Source organism: Geotrypetes seraphini, chromosome 11, assembly GCF_902459505.1.
Source record: "Geotrypetes seraphini chromosome 11, aGeoSer1.1, whole genome shotgun sequence".
Classification (NCBI taxonomy): domain Eukaryota; kingdom Metazoa; phylum Chordata; class Amphibia; order Gymnophiona; family Dermophiidae; genus Geotrypetes; species Geotrypetes seraphini.
In genome coordinates, this window is record NC_047094.1 from 133,167,143 (window position 1) to 133,185,406 (window position 18,264).

The 18,264-nt window shown below is 37.4% G+C and overlaps 1 protein-coding gene across 3 annotated transcripts in view; it reads left to right on the plus strand.

Annotated features, from left to right (window-relative positions):
* Positions 1 to 18,264, plus strand: part of MYBL2 (MYB proto-oncogene like 2) — a 52,200-nt gene that overhangs the window by 18,524 nt on the left and 15,412 nt on the right. For 2 of the 3 annotated variants that reach the window (XM_033963100.1, XM_033963103.1), the window contains exons 7-11: positions 968 to 1,237; positions 5,010 to 5,423; positions 7,076 to 7,215; positions 7,524 to 7,617; positions 17,200 to 17,313. In XM_033963100.1, the coding sequence (XP_033818991.1) occupies positions 968 to 1,237; positions 5,010 to 5,423; positions 7,076 to 7,215; positions 7,524 to 7,617; positions 17,200 to 17,313 (1,032 nt within the window). The remainder of the gene's footprint in view (positions 1 to 967; positions 1,238 to 5,009; positions 5,424 to 7,075; positions 7,216 to 7,523; positions 7,618 to 17,199; positions 17,314 to 18,264) is intronic. The other variant, XM_033963101.1, reaches the window with a different exon arrangement.

Below are 18,264 nucleotides of genomic sequence, written 5' to 3' on the forward strand. Positions count from 1 at the left end.
TTGCCTTGCCTTATTGAGTTCACTTAAGCCCCCATTGCCCCAGGTACATCAGAGTATAAGTCCACCGGGACAGATAGGGAAAATGCTTTGAGTACCTGAATGTAAACCACTTAAGTTGTTGTATATGAATACTAATTCCAACTTAGGAATCAAGGAAACTCTTATATCTTGGCATCCCAAGTCCTCTAAATTTTCTTCACACTTCTACCTCTAACCCTCTGTTGTAGTTCCTTCCTATTTCTCCTACTGTAAACCGCGTCGAGCTCTACGAACGTGGAGATGATGCGGTATGCAAACCTAAGGATTAGATTAGATTAGAAATAAAATAGCTGTCCCAGAATTCTGTTTCTTCAAAGAGCAAAAATAGAAGGCTTCAGTGGTGGACCAATAATTCAAGTTTAATATCAGTTGTATAAATGGTAGGCAGGGCCAGTCAGCATTTATTGGTGTGCCGAGTAATGAGAGAGGCACCAGCAAAACATGTACAAGTGATCGGCAGCTGCTGATTATATGAGCATGTAAAGATTCAGATCCCAGACTGAATCGGATTTCAAGAGCTGATTCCATGTTCATTCAAACTCACTTGGAGCATAGATCCCAATTTCATCATAAGCTCCTTCTACTTTGACTTTGAAAATGAGACAAATGTAATCGGATGAATGAAGATGAATTACAGAACGTGTAATCAAAAAGTAACATAGCGAAAGGGGATAAATTTAAGCTTTATTTTTTTGGACTCTGACAAGACTTGTTCATCCTTCTCATTTTAATTTCTGGAGGTTTGTTCCCAGATTAGATCTTAAGAGAGCTGATAGGACCTTTTTAAAAATCCCCATACTGTACTGTTCACCTGTTAGTCCAGTAACATCTTTAGATGTGAATGATTTAAGGGAAATTAGAAAGAATTTGAGACCTTGTGTGTAGTAGTTTTTTTTAAAAAAATTTCACCTTTTTGTATGCTTTAAAGCAGAAGAATATTTTCACCACCTGGCCCAACAGTGCCTTGGAACTGAATACAGCAATGCTTGAGGATGATACTGGTGGTTCCCAGGAGCTGCCCCCAGAGGAGCTGACAGTCAAGACAGAACCGGAAAGTGAAGACGAATCCTCGGAGACACTGGAGGCTCCAATGATGGCAGAAGGTGCCTCCCCAGAAAAGTGGGTAGTTGAGTATGTGAACTTCTTGGGTCCATCCTCAACCCCAGCCTTGACAGAAGCGCTAGACCTCATAGAATCTGTAAGTACCATTCCTGTCACAAAATCTATTATTTATTTTAAAAGTTTCTACACCATCTAGTTCTTAAGCGGTTTATAGTACGTCCACAACATAATATCTAAAGACGGTACATGTCTTAGAATCGGATATTCCATTAACATATGAAGCAATAATTTGTGGTACTATTTTACATATTAAACCTCCCCTTGATAAATTTAAAAGCTGTCTTCTTGATTTTAACTGGAATTGCGGTTCAAATGATCACAACAAACTGGAAAAATCATGACAGGTTAAATTATACATTTTGGTGGACAAATGTATGTAATACATATAGATATGAGAGAGTGAACGCAGAATATTTAGGGTTTAGTGTTTTATTTAACAAAATATGGAGTCCATTGGCTTTATTTGCTGTTTCACATTAAAAGATAATATATTGCTTTCTGAGTTTTTTCATTACACATCTGGGATGGGATGGGGAGGGTTAGGGTAGGGAAAGGTACTGAAAATATGGCTATTCTTCATATTAAAGATGTTTAATATTGTCAATATTAATTGATGGAAGGGGGTTGGGTATAGCTATGATTCTATAATATTTGTTTGAGATAGTGTATTCTTTGTAATATTTTGCAAATTTAAATTAAATGTATTACACTATTATAATTTAATAAAATAATAAAAATGTTAAAAAAAAATAAAATAAGACGGTACAGAAGAGACAAACCATCAAAATTTAAGTTCAGTTAGTCCCTGTTGGGACAAATCAGACCCTATAAAAAAGCATTAACAAAAAATTGTGTTTTTAAAGTTCTTCTGACAGCACATTTTCTTAGCTGTCCTGCTAGCGAATTCCATAATTTCATCCCGGCGCAACAAAAGATCATTGCACAAGTTTTGGCATATTATGGTTTAACATTGGCCTTTTAACAAAGCAGAATTTTCAGAGCGCAGCAATCTTTTAGGCTGACAAATAGTCATCTTGCTCTTAAAATACTCTGGAATTACACCATGTAAAAAATGATGACAAATCATTAGTCTTATACTGTACTCTAAATGTGAAATCCCTGCCACATTGGTTCTTCCAAATTCCATCTATAAATTGCCAAAATGTCAGATGAGACATGCCAAATTCAGTCTGCATTCTTTGGTGTGTGGCTTCAACATAGTTGTTCGATCATGGCGCGCGGGATCTCTTGGGGAGAGGAGGAGATAGTGGATGCTGTGGATGGGCCATTTGGCCTTTATCTGCCATCAAGTTTCTGCTTTTATATCATTTCCCTTTAAGGTCCTTTTATAACTTTTGATTGGCAACCACATGCTACTGCTGCCCCTTCTTCCCCCTCACATGCTCAAGTTTTTCATGAAAATTGAGCATGGGTGGGGAAGAGGGTAGTAGTGTGGCTGCAGCCAGTAGAAAGTACACCAGTGGGTGACCTTTGGCTGGCAGGACTTGGGGATCACTGTCAGCAGACAAAGGTATTTGGGGTTGCAGGGGTGAAGGAAAAGCACAAAGAGTATGGCAAAGACTAAATTTTGGGAATCTCCGCCAGCCGTAGCTGTAGACACAATCTCCAGACACCAAAGATTTGATTCCTGAAGTTGACCTGGGGTCAGATTGGAAGAGTCAAAACAGCAGGGTGAAAGTGGCAGGATCAGAGCGGACTATGTCCACAACATGCTCTGACTTTGGAAAATTTAGAATTATGTTCCATTGTTAAAAATATTAAGATTTATAGAAGGTGTGACTGGAAGCCCTGAATATGTATACCCTAGAGCAGGGGTGCCCAACGCGTCGATCGCGATCGACAGGTCGTTCGCTCAGGCGACCCCAGTCGATCGCACAGCAGGTTCCCTTCTTCCCTTCTCTTTTTTTCCCCTCCTGACTGGCCCGCCTCTTAAAGAACGCTGGCCAATCAGAGTGCTGGAAAGGCGGGGTGAAGGTCGGTGGGGGACGGAGCTCAGCGCATCACAAGAAATAGAAGCGCCTGTAATGATTGAGGTAAGAGCGAGGCCTAATGCTGCCCGATATACAATTTTAAAAACCCCAAAATCGGCCTCCCAATCAGTGGCGTACCGAGGTGGGGCGGTCCGCCCCCGCCCCGGGTGCACGGTTTGGAGGGATGCACAGCCGTCCGGGTCCTCCTGCCCTTCCTTTCCACCGGTCTGCGCACGGGGCTCGCACCCGCCGCCCAAATGGTGCTGTTGGTTATTGCGAGACTCGCGGGAGTTGACGGCACCATTCGAGCGTCGGCACGGGACCAGGCAGGCGCAAGCCCCGAGCGCGGACCGGGGGAAAAGAAAGGCAGGATGACCCGGACCTGGCCAGCTGTGCACCCCTCCAAGCCGTGCACCCGGGCGGATCGTCCCCCTTCTAAATCCATTGTACTTGTCTTTTATTCAGTTCCACTAATGAGCATTGTGACAGGCAGTTCTTATGGGGCAGTTCTTGGAAGTATTTCTTTGTTTTTCTGTGCCTAAGTATTCTATTAATTTAACTTCCTTATTCCTGTGGGGATCTCCAAAGGGGACGAATGGGAGACGGCCGGTGGCAGGTGGTACTTGAGCAATTCTTACAGGTTGCCATAGGCCTCAGGAGCTGTCTTCCCTCTGCCGTGGTCCTGCCCCTCCTCTAAGTCAGAGACAGGCTTGGGGCAGAGGGAAGACAGCTCCTGAGGCCTATGGCAACCTGCAAGGATCGCTAAAGTACCAGCGATCCTCTCTGCAGACTGCTCCCTGCTGGAATTAGGTAAATGGATGTGGGGAGGGTAGGCCTTCGGGGGGGGGGGGGGGAGTGCAGTCCTTCAAGGGGTAGTGCAGGCCTTCAGGGGGGGAGTCAACCTTTGAGGGGGAATGTGCAGACCTTCAGGGGGGGGTCAGGCCTTCGGGTGAGGGGGGCTGTATAATAAAAAAATATTTGAACATAAATACAAAGTACACTCGGTGTGTGTGTGTATATATATATATATATATATATATATTTTAGCATTTTTATTGTTGGTAGATCATTTTGACTTGGTCATTTTAAAAGTAGCTCGCAAGCCCAAAAAGTGTGGGCACCCCTGCCCTAGAGGAAAGGAGAGACAGGGGAGATATGATTCAGACGTTCAAATACTTGAAGGGTATTAATGTAGAACAAAATCTTTTCCAGAGAAAGGAAAATGGTAAAACCAGAGGACATAATTTGAGGTTGAGGGGTGGTAGATTCAGGGGCAATGTTAGGAAATTCTACTTTACAGAGAGGGTGGTGGATGCCTGGAATGTTCTCCCGAGAGAGAGGGTGGAGAGGAAAATGGTGACAGTTCAAAGAAGCGTGGGATGAACACAGGATTTAGAATCAGAAAATAATATTAAATATTGAACTAGGCCAGTTACTGGGCAGACTTGCACGGTCTGTGTCTGTGTATGGCCGTTTGGAGGAGGATGGGCAGGGGAGGGCTTCAATGGCTGGGAGGGTGTAGATGGGCTGGAGTAAGTCTTAACAGAGATTTCGGCAGTTGGAACCCAAGCACAGTACCGGGTAAAGCTTTGGATTCTTGCCCAGAAATAGCTAAGAAGAAAAAAAAAAAAAATTTAAATTGAATCGGGTTGGGCAGACTGGATGGACCATTCGGGTCTTTATCTGCTGTCATCTCTTATGTTACTATGTGTGGTTTGTTTATTAATCTTTTTCAAAATGTTTATAAATCCAAGATGTGTCACACTAACACTTTTTAAAAATTCTGAAAATTCCCCTGTTAATAACATTTCACATATGTATAACCTTTTTTTTTATTTTTGGTTGGCCCTTTGGAAGGACCCAGATGGCTGGTGTGACCTGACAAACTTTGATCTGCCCGAGGACCCAGCAGGTGGTAACAGCAATTGCAGCAGCATTAGTACCAGCAGCAGCATCAGCAGCCCCAGCCCCCTCTGCCGAAGCCCCATCAAGCCATCCCCTTCCTTGCCCAGTGTGACAGAATACCGTTTGGATGGGCACATCATCTCCGACTTGATCAAGAGCAGCAAGGGAGAGCTTATTCCTATTTCACCCTCCACGGACATCGCTTTAGGCACACCACCTTCTGTGCCAAGGCGGCCAAAAAGGAAGGTGGCGCTCTCGCCTGTCACAGAGAACAGCTCTAACTGCAGCCTGTCGCATATTGAAGCCAGCAACAGCATGACTCCCAAGGGTACGCCAGTGAAGGCATTGCCATTCTCCCCATCCCAGGTACAGTCCTAAATCTGCTGGATGAGTTGATGAGGGAACTGGATTGCTAACTGGTGGAGCTTTGATTATCTAGGTTCTGGTTTTGGACTAGCAGAAAATTTCTAGGATGTACAGATGCTTAAGGTTGCTATCACATGGCTGGATGAACTTGCAATTGTGAAGTGTTTCGGCTGAGATTTTGTTGGGACCACCAGATGTAATGAAGGCTTAGGATCTCTCTAGAGTTCTTTTGTATCCCTGTCAAATGGTTCCAACACCATAAGTATTAAGTATCCTATGTAGCCCCCTGACAACCAGTATTTACCTACCAAAGCAAGACGTCCAAATTGAACTAAACTAACACTTCTCCCTCCAAATCCGCGGATTCGGTTATTAGCAATTTTTTTATTAAAAAAACAAACAAACTAATTTTGGTCCTTCGCCGCCTCCCTCCTGGCATCCCAGACTTTGCCTCGTGATCTAGTGGGCTTTCGGGGCAGGAACGATATTCCTACGCTCCTGTCCCGTGCAGATCACTTGAGAGACTACGGGAACTCACGGCAGCCATTTGCTATGAGTGATCTGCACGGGGCAGAAGTGTAGGAAGATCGCTCCTGCCCTGAAAGCCTGTTAGACCACCAGATAAGGTCTGGGATGCTGGGAGGGAGGCGGGAAGGTCTGGAATGAGGCAGGGTGGGTCAGAGCCGGCCGAAAACTTATTTGCGATCTTTCACACTTCGCGGTCCGGCTCTGCACCCAACCCCTGCAAATACTGAGGGAAAAGTGTATACATAAATGCCCATTCTTGAATTTCAGCCCCTCTACTTTTAGGCGAAAGCAGAATTCCAAGCAGTTGGCTCAATTACTTGGTGCTGTATGTTGCCACAACTGCTCCCTTGCTGATGGCTCTTATCTTTCAGTAACTCCATTGCATGCTTGCCACACTTCATTCAGCCTGTGGATAAGAGATGGGAAGGACTCTTGAGGCGGTGATAGTTGAGAGAGAAATTAGATCATACCTGCTAATTTTCTTTCCTTTAGTATCTCCAAACTAGAACCCACATACATTTGAGCATCTAAAGCAGTTGCAGAAATGTTGCAAAGAAACGGAACAAATCCTGTCCCTGAAAAAAAAAAGCTGCATTGTTTCCATCTCTTTGAAGACAATCCAAAATATTTTAACCATTGATTTATTTCATGTTTCTGTTGCAAATTGTTCCCTAGTTAGGGGGAGCAGTACAAAGTATTTAGTTGGACCTATTATCTTGTCTTGGTATCTAAATACTGGCAAGCTGTGGACTGCATAGTATAATTATTGGATCACTTTGAAACCAGTAGCTCTGTCTGCATCTTACACTCACTTGTCTGGACTGGTCTGGATAATTTAAAGGAAAAAAAATTAGCAGGTAATATCTAATTTCTCCATTTTGTGCACAGTTTTTAATTTGTGCAAGATTCCCCTGGGAGTATTGTGTGGTGTGTGTGTGTCTGGGGTGTTTGGTTTTTTTTGCTTTTTAAAAATTCTACAGCTGTACATTGCTTTGAGCAGTGAGGTAATGTGATTTATAAAACCTATTAAGTATCCATAATCAGGCCCTCTTTCCTAAGGCATACATTTTGGCATAGCTGAATTATTTATGCATGTACTCTAAACATGTCCACTTCTTATTCAGTTTCTTAATTTCTGGACCAAGCAAGACACGATGGAGCTGGAGAGCCCATCACTAACATCCACGCCAGTTTGTAGTCAGAAGGTGATTGTGACCACACCGCTGCATCGGGACAAGACCCCTCTATTGCAGAAAAACCATGCGTAAGTCTGCTAGATAGACATAGTGGGACACACAGCAGAGAGGATTAAGTACGTTTCCACCCTGACCTCTTTACCTTCCTTTGTAAATAATTTCCTGGCCCACAGCGAGCACTTTTTCTTTTTTTAAAGCCTTTGTTGGCAAGTATGTTTATGAATTCAGTCCTAATTGGGCAATATCAGAGTTCTTCAGCTCAAGTTTTCAAGGGCAACACACAGATCTGTCTAAAAATGTAAACCACTTTTGTTGCAATCACACAGAAAATGCAGTATATCAAGTCCCAACCCCTTTCCCTTTTCCCTTTCCACAGGTTCATTACACCAAACCGCTTGATGGATGGTACGCCTCACACGCCTACTCCCTTCAAGAATGCATTGGAGAAATATGGACCGATAAAACCACTGGTATGCACATGGTATTTCTCGAAGCCTGATTTAAAATTTTCTGGAGTGGCTTAATGCAATGGATGAGGGAGGAAATTTCCCCAAACATTTTACTTAATGGAACAGAGATCTACAGGGCAGTTTTCAGCCTGTATTAGAGAATGACAAGAGGACAAATTTTTCCCCATTGCTCTGGGACCTAATTTTCTCATCCCATCCTGCTGAGTTATTTTCCTGCCCCTGCCCCATTCCTACAAGCTCTGTCCTCATCTGCACAAACCTCAAACACTTTAAAATCACAAGTGTTCGAGGTTTGTGCAGTTATGGCTGAGCTTACAGGAATGAGACAGGGACAGCAACAAAACCTGCGGGAACAGGATGAGGAAATTGAGTTCCTGTGGGGATTGGGAGCAATTTGTCCCCCCTATCATTCTTTAGTCTGCGTATAAGAATGCTGACTAAAATTTAACTGGTATTGATGAGGCTGAAAAATCACCTATTGCAACTAGAAAATTTCTCCTAAATCTAGGTGACTAAGTTCTAAGTGCCCAGATTTGGGCCTGTCCTTTTTTTTTGTGTGTGTGCTGCAATTTGGTGGTTGTTCTCAAGTACAGAAACATCTCTAAGGCTGTCCACTCCCACTCCCCTTGCAGGAATCTCTTTCTACTTGTTCTTCCCTTTTTTTCTGAATCACTTTCTCTCCCCTTCCCCCTTCTCTCCCTCTCTCCCTTACCTGAAGCAGCAGAGGTGGTCCTGTGACAACCCCCTCCCTCTCTCCCTCCTTCAGCAGTAGAGCCAGTCTGGACAACCCCCCCTTCATTCTCCTAAAGCTGTAGCAGCAGCCGGCAAACAGAGGAAATGCCTATAAACAGGCAGCTCCTGGCCAGCCCCAGCAGGGCCTTTCCTCTGCTGCTGATGCCTCTGGGCTGGAGGAACGGAGTGGGGGTATTGGGTCAGGAGCATGGCTTTGGACATTGTCTGAGGAGCACTGGAGACAATTTTTTTGTGTGTGTTAGTTAACTGAGAGTCTACTGTATTTTACAGTGATTTTCAGGTAGTTTCTGACTCAGCTGGTGAACCGTCAGCAAGGTATAAAAATGCCTTGTTGATACAGGTAATGGATGAATACAACAGTTAACTGGAAGTGTGAAGATGATCATTCAAAAACACTGCTGCAGAGGGGCGTGGCTTAACGCGAGCACGAATGGAAACGTAATCGCAAAGCTCCTCTACAGCTAGGCACAGAATATAAAATAAAAATTCCCTTCTTTATAATTTTCATCAAAGAAATGAATACAAAATAAACGGAACACAAGACAATTCAAAATATCTTCTTTTGTTAAAGCTGAAACGAAACCCGAGTAAGTTTTGAGCTGAAAGGCAGATTGCCGTTTTCTCTCTTCAACGGTTTTTAGAAGACTTGATTACAGCGCTGAGATCGTGAAGCGTGAGTTAAAAAAAAAAAAGCAGAAATAGAGGTACAGATTTAAAGGAAGATTGTGCCCTGATACTGTTTAATATAATAAATGAAAATTAAACCGTTGAAGGATACCAGCCAGTGACGAAACTGAAGAGGCTTGAAAGAAAAAAAAACTAGGAGAGGAATGGCGGCGAATTAAATTGTGAGGCGCCAAGAATAGATGAAAATTAAATGCTTGTGAGAGTATTAAAGTAAAAAAAGATTATTGAAGTGAATATAGCTCTCCTCTATCGTAGCTGCGATTGGGCTTGTGAGAGGAGAGCTAGAAGAAAAGTTTGCCGTTTTTTTTTTAGCGCTAAAACGGCAAGAAATTGAAGCTAAGTGACAGACAGAGCTAATAAAATAAATTAGAAAACATATTTGAACTGCCATACCTGAAATCGAAAAGAAAGAAAATTCAGAGAAGAATAAAGCTAAGATAATTTGAAACAGACGCTGAACCCTGAGTAAAAAAAATTGGAGAAATCTCTTTTTACTAAAAAAAAGGAAGATTGAAGAGAAGGTTTATTGGAGTGAGGATAAAAACTTAAGGTGAATTATACCTGCCTAATATTAAGTTTGTTCACCTAAATATTTCCTCCATATTGAAATCTGATTAGTGGTAGAAAAAAGGGGAAAGTTGATCTTGTTATGAGACTGCTGTTGACTGACTTGGGTGTTGATACTGAATTGGAGCCTTAAAGATAGAGAACTGAAGAAACTAATTTGCCTTTGTGCTGATTTCTTTTTGTGAACTTATATTAATAAAAAACTTCTGTCTGTTAAAAAAAAAAGAGAAGATAAAAATCCTAACCTTAAAAATTAATTCTGGAAAAAAGAAAAAGTGCATATAAACCTAAAAGTAGGAAAAATTGAAAAAGCACTTCTCCAGATCTTTGAAGAGAAATTTTGAAAGTAAAGAACTTATTTCTCTTTTTACATAGAGTGAAAAGAGGGGGAAAAATTGGTGAAAATATTATCAATTGAAACTTATCTCAAACGAAATTTTGCCGATTTTTTAATGACAGATGACAGTTGCTGTAGCGACGAGGTATTTTTAAAAAAAAAAAAGCTCACAGAGTGAATTACAACAGCCTGCCTTGCCAGATCTAGGTAAGGCACTGGGAAAAGAAAAGTTAGAAATATCAAGAGCGTTGTTATTTCTATATACTGAATGTTTAAACTGACTAACATTGAAGGGAAAAAATTAGAGAGAGACTGATCTCGTTAGTAAGGCTGCTGACAGTTGATTTATGGAACTGAGACGGTTTGTTATAGCCTTCTCTAGCCGGAGCTGAGTCGGAGCCTGGAGTTAAGGAGATCGATTAATTACTGGCTTCTTTTTGTGATATAAAAAAAAAGTAAAAGTCTGAAGGCAGAAAAGAAAATATAGAATTGAAAATTATCCTCCTTTGACATTGATGGAAGGGAGACTGAGTAACTGAGGAAGAAGAATATCGGCACTTTCTCTCAGTAAACAAATAAATAAATAAACAAATAAATATCAGCTTGCTATAATAAAGAAGTACTGAATTGAATGTTGCTTTCCTCTGATAAAGCTGCGATTGGGCTTATGAGAGAAGAGACAGAGGAAAGGATTAACGGAACTTTTTAAAACTGAAGCAACAAGACATCGAGGCAATTGAAAGACGCTGTGAATAAATAGATTACAGTTGCTTCAAAATTGCCAAAATAAGAAAATAATTGGAAAAGGTGTTGCTTTCCTCAGTCGGGGCTGCGATTGGGCTCCTGAGAGGAGAGCTAGAAGAAAGGACCACCAAAAATATTTTATTTGATCAGCGCTGAAGCGGAGTGTCATTAAGGGAGAGTGACTTCAGGATATAATTAATTAAATCTATGAAAGACCTAACTAGTCTGAGAGAGATCTAAGAGAAGGAAAAATTATCAGACTGAGTGTTTCCCTTCTCATTGAGATAGTGAACGGGCTTAAGGGAGAAGAAATATAAAAAAAAAAAAAAAAAAAAATTTACTTCAAAAGATAGAACCAAATCCTAGAAGAAAAAGAATTAAAAACTTAAGAACACCCAACCTAAACCTAAGAGATTAAATTTAAGAAAGAAGAATAACCAAGAAAAAGAAAACAACAACATGGCAAGTACCAGACAAAACAAAAATGAGGCTGGTACATCTGCAAAAAGACAGAAACAAGACCAAATAACACCAAGTAAAATACCACTTCCTATCGAAGAATCAGACACATTAAGCAAAACAGAAGTTATGGAAGAACTAAAACAAATCAAACAAATGCTCAAGGAAACTATAACTAATATGTCGGAAATGAAAGAAGAAATTTTAAATATTCATAGACAAATGGAAGTTAACAACAAAAGAACAACTGAACTAGAATCAAAAATGGAAACTATAGAATGTGAATCAAAAAGATGTAAAAACGACAACCTGGAATTAAATAAATTAAAAGATCAACTGGAGGATTACGAGAATAGAGGAAGAAGAAAGAACATCAAACTCTTTGGAATACAAGAAAATTTAGAGGGAAAAAATACTATCCTTTTCCTTGAGAATTTAATTCCAAAAATTCTACAGTTAGACTTGAAACAACCAATTGAAATTGAAAGGGCGCATAGAATCCCAATTAAAAATTTAGAAAACAAAAACAGACCAAGACCAATAATTTTCAAAATGCTGAGATACCAACAAGCACTAGAGATACTAAATGCAGCAAAAAAAGATAAAAATCTAAATTATAAAGGATCAAGATTATGGTTTTTACCAGACTTCGCCAAAAACACAGCAACTAAAAGGAAAAGACTACTAGACATGAGACCTCTACTAAAAGAAAAAGGATTTAAATATGGTCTATACTACCCGGCGAAAATGAGAGTGTCATCTGGAGACAAGTCCTTATATTTTGAGGATCCTGAAAAACTAAAAGATTTTCTCTCTAAACCAGAACCTATGATATATTAACATAATACATTAAGATGGTTTTGAAGACTCTATGAAAAATTAGAAAATATAATATATCGAAATATTTGAAGAAATGGAGGAAATACAATACAAAGAAAAGACAATAATAATTATATGAAAGAAAGAACAGAATATAGGAAAATTATTAAATAATACACTGCATATATGCTTAAAATAATTATATGTTGAAATCATAATATTAAGGAAATACAAATTAACATATTGTTAAATGGATAATGATACATTAATAAAATGTTATGGAATATGATTAAATAAATATAAAAGATCAATATAGATAGATAGAAGGGAAATTTGTTTAAACAATTGAATATTGATTGCCTAGAATGGGGAGAATGTTAGGATTACAGTTCCAATGTGTATCCTTAAGCAGCCAATGTATTGGGTGGGAAAGGGAGGGATAAGGAGAATATTTATTAGAATAATTAAGGGAGATACATTAGGGTTAAATATGTGTGTCATGAAGAAAATTTTTTGGATATTAAATATGAAAGAGGAGAGGAAGAATAAGAAAATGAAAAGTATTAAAATATATAATGTCTTTTAAAATATATTCTATTAATGTCAATGGCCTGAATCACGTAATTAAAAGGAAAAAAATATTAACATTTTTAAAAAAACAAAATGCAGATATTTACTGTCTGCAAGAGACCCATCTTAATATGAAGGAATCACAGAAATTATCAGGTGGATGGATAAAAGAATGTTTTTTTGCTCCAGCAGTGGGTAAAAAAGCAGGGGTTGCAATCCTTATAAATAAAAAATGTATGGCCAATATAAAGGTAAAAAATTCAGATCCACATGGAAGATGGATACATATCGATATAGGTATGGGAAATGATACCCTGACGTTATTTAATATATATGCCCCTAATTCGAATCAATCAGAATTTTTCAAAAAGCTACAAAATATGTTATTACCACTGGCTGCCTCTAATTTAGTGGTGGCTGGAGATTTTAATGCTGTAATGGATCCATTATTGGATAAAAAACCAGGTAAAAATATTAAATCTTTAGGTCTAGATAATTTAGTTAGTTCATGTGATTTGAAAGATATATGGCGTATTCTTCATTTTAATGATCAGGAGTATTCATTTTGTTCACAGGTTCATAAATCATTTTCAAGAATAGATTATATTTTTGTTTCAACAAATAAAGTGCAACAAGTGATTAAAGCCTCCATTGATCCTATTATCATTTCGGATCATGCGGGAATATGGATAGAATTACAATTAGATCAATTAGAAAATAATAGACCTCTTTGGAGATTTGATAATGCATTGCTTGTGGATGACAAATTTTTGGAAAATTTTAAAACACAAATTAATGAATTTTTTCAAATAAATTTAGTGGAAGATACATCTATAGAGAATGTATGGGATGCATTTAAAGCAACTATGAGGGGTAATATCATATCATATTCAGCTTTTATTAGGAAACAAATTAAAAAACAATATATGGAATTAGAAAAAGAAATAAAAATATTAGAAGCTAAATTGATAAGTAAATGGGAATATGAAGTTTTACAAGCTCTTTTGAAAGTAAAAGGTAAATATAATGAATTAACTTCAAAAATGATAAGAAAAGATTTGTTTTCCAAACAAACGGTGTATTATGGAAATTCTAATAAGGCGGGAAAATTATTAGCAAATTATCTTAAGGCAAAAAAAAGGAGAACTAATATTAATGGAATAAAAGATGATAATGGTATAATAACAAATCAAACAAATATAATATTAAAACAATTTTTAAATTTTTATAAGGATCTATATTCTTCCGAACCTTATTTGGAGAAACAAAAAGATGGAAAAAAATTTTTAGATTTAATAAATGGACCTAAGATTCCTGATCATATAAAACGAAGTTTAGAAGAACCTATATCATTAAAAGAATTAGAAACAGCATTGAGATCTCTTAGAGTTGGATCCGCTCCAGGTGGTGATGGTTACACAGTAGAATTTTATAAAACATTTCAAAATATCCTCTCCCCACATTTATTAAAATTATATCAGACACAACTTATAAAAGGTAATATAAAAGGTACTATGGCTGAATCAATAATAATTGTTTTGCCTAAGCCAAATAAAGATCCTACTTTGGTTTCAAACTACAGGCCTATATCTTTGATAAACGTTGATAATAAACTTTTGGCGAAAATTTTGGCTTTGAGATTAGCCAAAGCTCTCCCACATATTATAGATATGCATCAAACGGGTTTCGTTGCTAAAAGACATTCCTCCAATAACTCTAGACTATTATTTCACATGCTAAACTTGTCAAAAAAAATGGATGAACCGGCTTTTACAGTTTCATTAGATGCTGAGAAAGCATTTGATAGGGTAGAATGGAATTTTATGTATCAGGCTTTAGAATGGTTTGGTATAGGTTCTGGATTTATACAAATGGTAAAAACATTGTATAGCTTCCCGATTGCAAGATTAAATATTAATAATAAGATATCTGATGGTTTTCAATTGCAGAGGGGAGTTAGACAAGGTTGTCCTTTATCTCCTTTGTTATTTGATGTTGTATTAGAACCCTTATTGTTAGCAATACAGCAAACGAGGGAGATACAAGGAATTCCATATTCAGATATGGAATATAAAATTTCAGCTTATGCTGATGATATTTTGCTTTATTTGAAAAATCCAGAGTCTACCTTATCTTCTTTATTGGAATTAATTGATAAGTTTGGCAAATTTTCAGGTTATAAAATTAATTGGAATAAATCTGAAATTATACCCTTGAATGTTTACTGTGTAAAAGGATTATTTGATATTTTTCCATTCATATGGAAAGAAGAAGGATTTAAATATCTAGGCATTCAAGTTAAAAAAACAATTGAAGATACTGTAAAAGAAAATGAAAAATATGTATTAAAAAAAGTAATGGAGTTATGTGAACAATGGAACCCATTACATTTATCTTGGTGGGGCAGAGTTCAAACTATTAAAATGATGATGTTGCCTGTGGTTTGCTACCAAATGAGTATGATACCTATTTATTTTCAGGGGTCCTTTTATAAAAAGCTTAATAGAATTTTAACAAAATTTCTTTGGCTTGGTAAAACACCTAGAATAGCTTTAGTAACCTTACAAAAATCAATTAAGGAGGGAGGGGTAAATTTTCCAAATTTCTATAGGTACCATCAAGCCTATATTCTACGTCAGGGTATGTATTGGATCCTCCCAGAACTTATAGATAATGCACCAGATTGGTTATATTTGGAATGGCGCCTTATGTTTCCCCTAAATTTAGTTCATTTACCAAGTATTAATATACCTAAAAGATACAGAGAAAATAAAATAATAATGGATACTTGGAAAACATTGAGATTTATTGATAAATTAACACCCATCCCAATATATAAATCAACTAATCAATCCATATGGATAAACTCCAAGATCAAAATTGGCGGAGCTCAAATCCTTTGGAAGAACTGGATTATTGCAGGAATTAGATCTCTAGATGATATTATTTCAGAAGGTAAACTGCTGGATTTTTCACAATTGCAACATAGATTTGGTCTTAATAAAACACAAAGTTTTAAATGGTTGCAATTGAAGCAGGCCATTCAGGTTGGGTTCCCTGAATGGAAATCATTAAACAATCAATATAGTTTAAAGTTCTTATGCTTTAAAGCAGACTTCCTAGGACATCAAGCCGCATTGTGGTATAAATTAATATCTGGATATTTGAATAAAAAACCAAAAAATGGTCTAAGAGACATTTGGAGCATTGAGATTGGACATCAAATTAATGCATCTCAATGGCCACTAATTTGGTCTTGGAGAATGGGATGTACAATGTCAGCGTCTATGAGACAAACATGGTTCTTTTTATTACATAGAGCTTTTTGGACCCCTACTCGTTTACAAAAACTAGACAGTTCTAAGTCTAATAGATGCTGGCACTGTAATTTAGAACCAGGGACATTAGATCATTTATTATATCATTGTCCTTATATTAAAATTTTTTGGAATTCAATTTGGCCACAAATTAATAAATTAATGGAAAATCATATTGCAATATCATATGATACAATTTTATTTGGAACAATGATGAGAAAAAAAAGTCAAATTTCACCAGAAAATAATAAGCTTTTATTAATTATGACAGGGGTTGCCATTCAACATATAACTAACAATTGGAAAAATTACAACAACCTAAATTACACATTTTGGTGGAATACAATATGCCATATTTTTAAAATGGAAAGAACAATAGCAATACAAAAGGGGACATATAATAAATTTATAAAAATATGGGGGCCATTGACAAAATACTGTAATGATTAAATAATGGAATACTTTTTCTTCTTTTCTTCTTTTAGAGATTTTTTTTATGACACACATATAGGGGGGGTAAGGAAAACAAATTATATATAATAAATTATAATATATGATACAAAATGTAACATATGATTAAAAAATAATAGAAGGGTGGGGGGAGGGAAAATGAATAAAATTTATCCAGAATATATTGCATTAGATATAAATATGTTATTGAATAATTATCAATTGTATTCTAATATGTTGTATACTTTTATAAAATTTGAAAATATTATATTAAAGCAATAAAAGGGTGGGGGGAGGGTGAAGGGGAAAATCAAATCCAGACATACATTGTGTTAGATATAAAAGTGATACCATGCATTTATCAAATGTATTTTATTATTATGTACACTTTTTGTAAAATTTGAAAAATAAAAATATAATGGAAAAAAAAAAAAACAAAAACACTGCTGCATGGTGCCCTTAAAGGACAAATCACAAAGAACTGTTTTTTCTCTGCTGGTTGTCAGACATAATCCACCAATTCTAGATTGATCTGGTAGAACTAAAGGAAAGAAAATGATCAGCTAGGGCATTTTCTATTGAGAGCTATACTTGGAAGGTGTGAACTAAATCCAGAAAAAGGACCCTAAGTGCACTCATTCTTTGAGTAACTTCTTTGCTGCATCATTAAATAGTATTGCAACCTGTAAAGAATCTTGTTTCACTTAACTATTTTTCTGTGTAAGTTTTGCTCATACTCCTTAATTACAGGGTTTAAAAAAAAATTTTTCTTAAAGCATTACCAATAGATAATGGGGAGGCTTTATATATCGGTGTTTTCTTTATATAATGCGGAAGAATATCACTCACATACATAATATAGATTTGTCCTTTTTCTAGCCTCCAACCCCCCATTTGGAAGAAGACCTGAAGGAGATGCTGCGTACCGAGGCTGGCATAGAGCTTATTATCGTGGATGATGTGAAACCTGAAAAGCAGAGGAGGAAACAAGCAGTAAGCACTTCCCTATCTTGCAGAAAGAAGGGAAAAAAAAGCTAGAGAGTAAAGGTCTTGGAACATGACAAGCGTGGTGGTTTTTCTTTTGTTGTTGTTTTTAATTCTACCTTCTAAACATAGCCAGAAGATCCAGGTTCCTTTTTTAGCTACTGCTTCTGCCTTTTCTGAGTTGCTTAGAACTGTGTTTGTATGTGTTTTTTACTTTTCTGTTTTTATAATAGTGTTCCTTTCCTGTGTAGTTATTCTTTTGGTCTTTCGTTTGGTAAGATGGTATAATAATAATAATAATTTTATTTCTTATATACCGCTATACCGTGAAGTTCAAAGGGGTTTACAGTAAAGATACATTTTGACAGTACATGGGATACAAATGGTTAACAATGAGGATACATTTTGTCAGTTTGTGGGATACAAGGGGTTTACAGTAAAGATACATTTTGACAGTACATGGGATACAAATGGTTAACAATGAGGATACATTTTGTCAGTTTGTGGGATACAAGTGGTTTACAGTGAAGATACATTTTGTCAGTAAATGGGGATACAAGTCATACAAGTGGTTTACGATAAAGCTACATTTTGTCAGGGCATGGGATACAAGGGGAGAGAGGGTAAGGGTTAGTCTCAAAGCTAGAGTTGGGGGTAGAGGCGAGGTAGAGAGGAGTGCCGTAGCGAGGAAGAGGTGGGTAGGGAATTTAGAATTTGTTAAACAATCGAGTTTTCAGGGATTTTCTAAAGTCTGCGTATGTGGTGGCCTCAAGTATGGGTTTTCCAAGCCATGTGTTCAGCCTGGCTACCTGGAATGATAACATTCTATCTAGAAACTTTTTGTATTGGTGAGATTTCAGGGAGGGGTAATTAAATAGGTTTGTTCTGCGAGTGCTCTTGTTCGAACCATTGAGAAAGAACTGGGAGATTAGGTAAGTTGGAAGCATCCCAAAGAGAGCT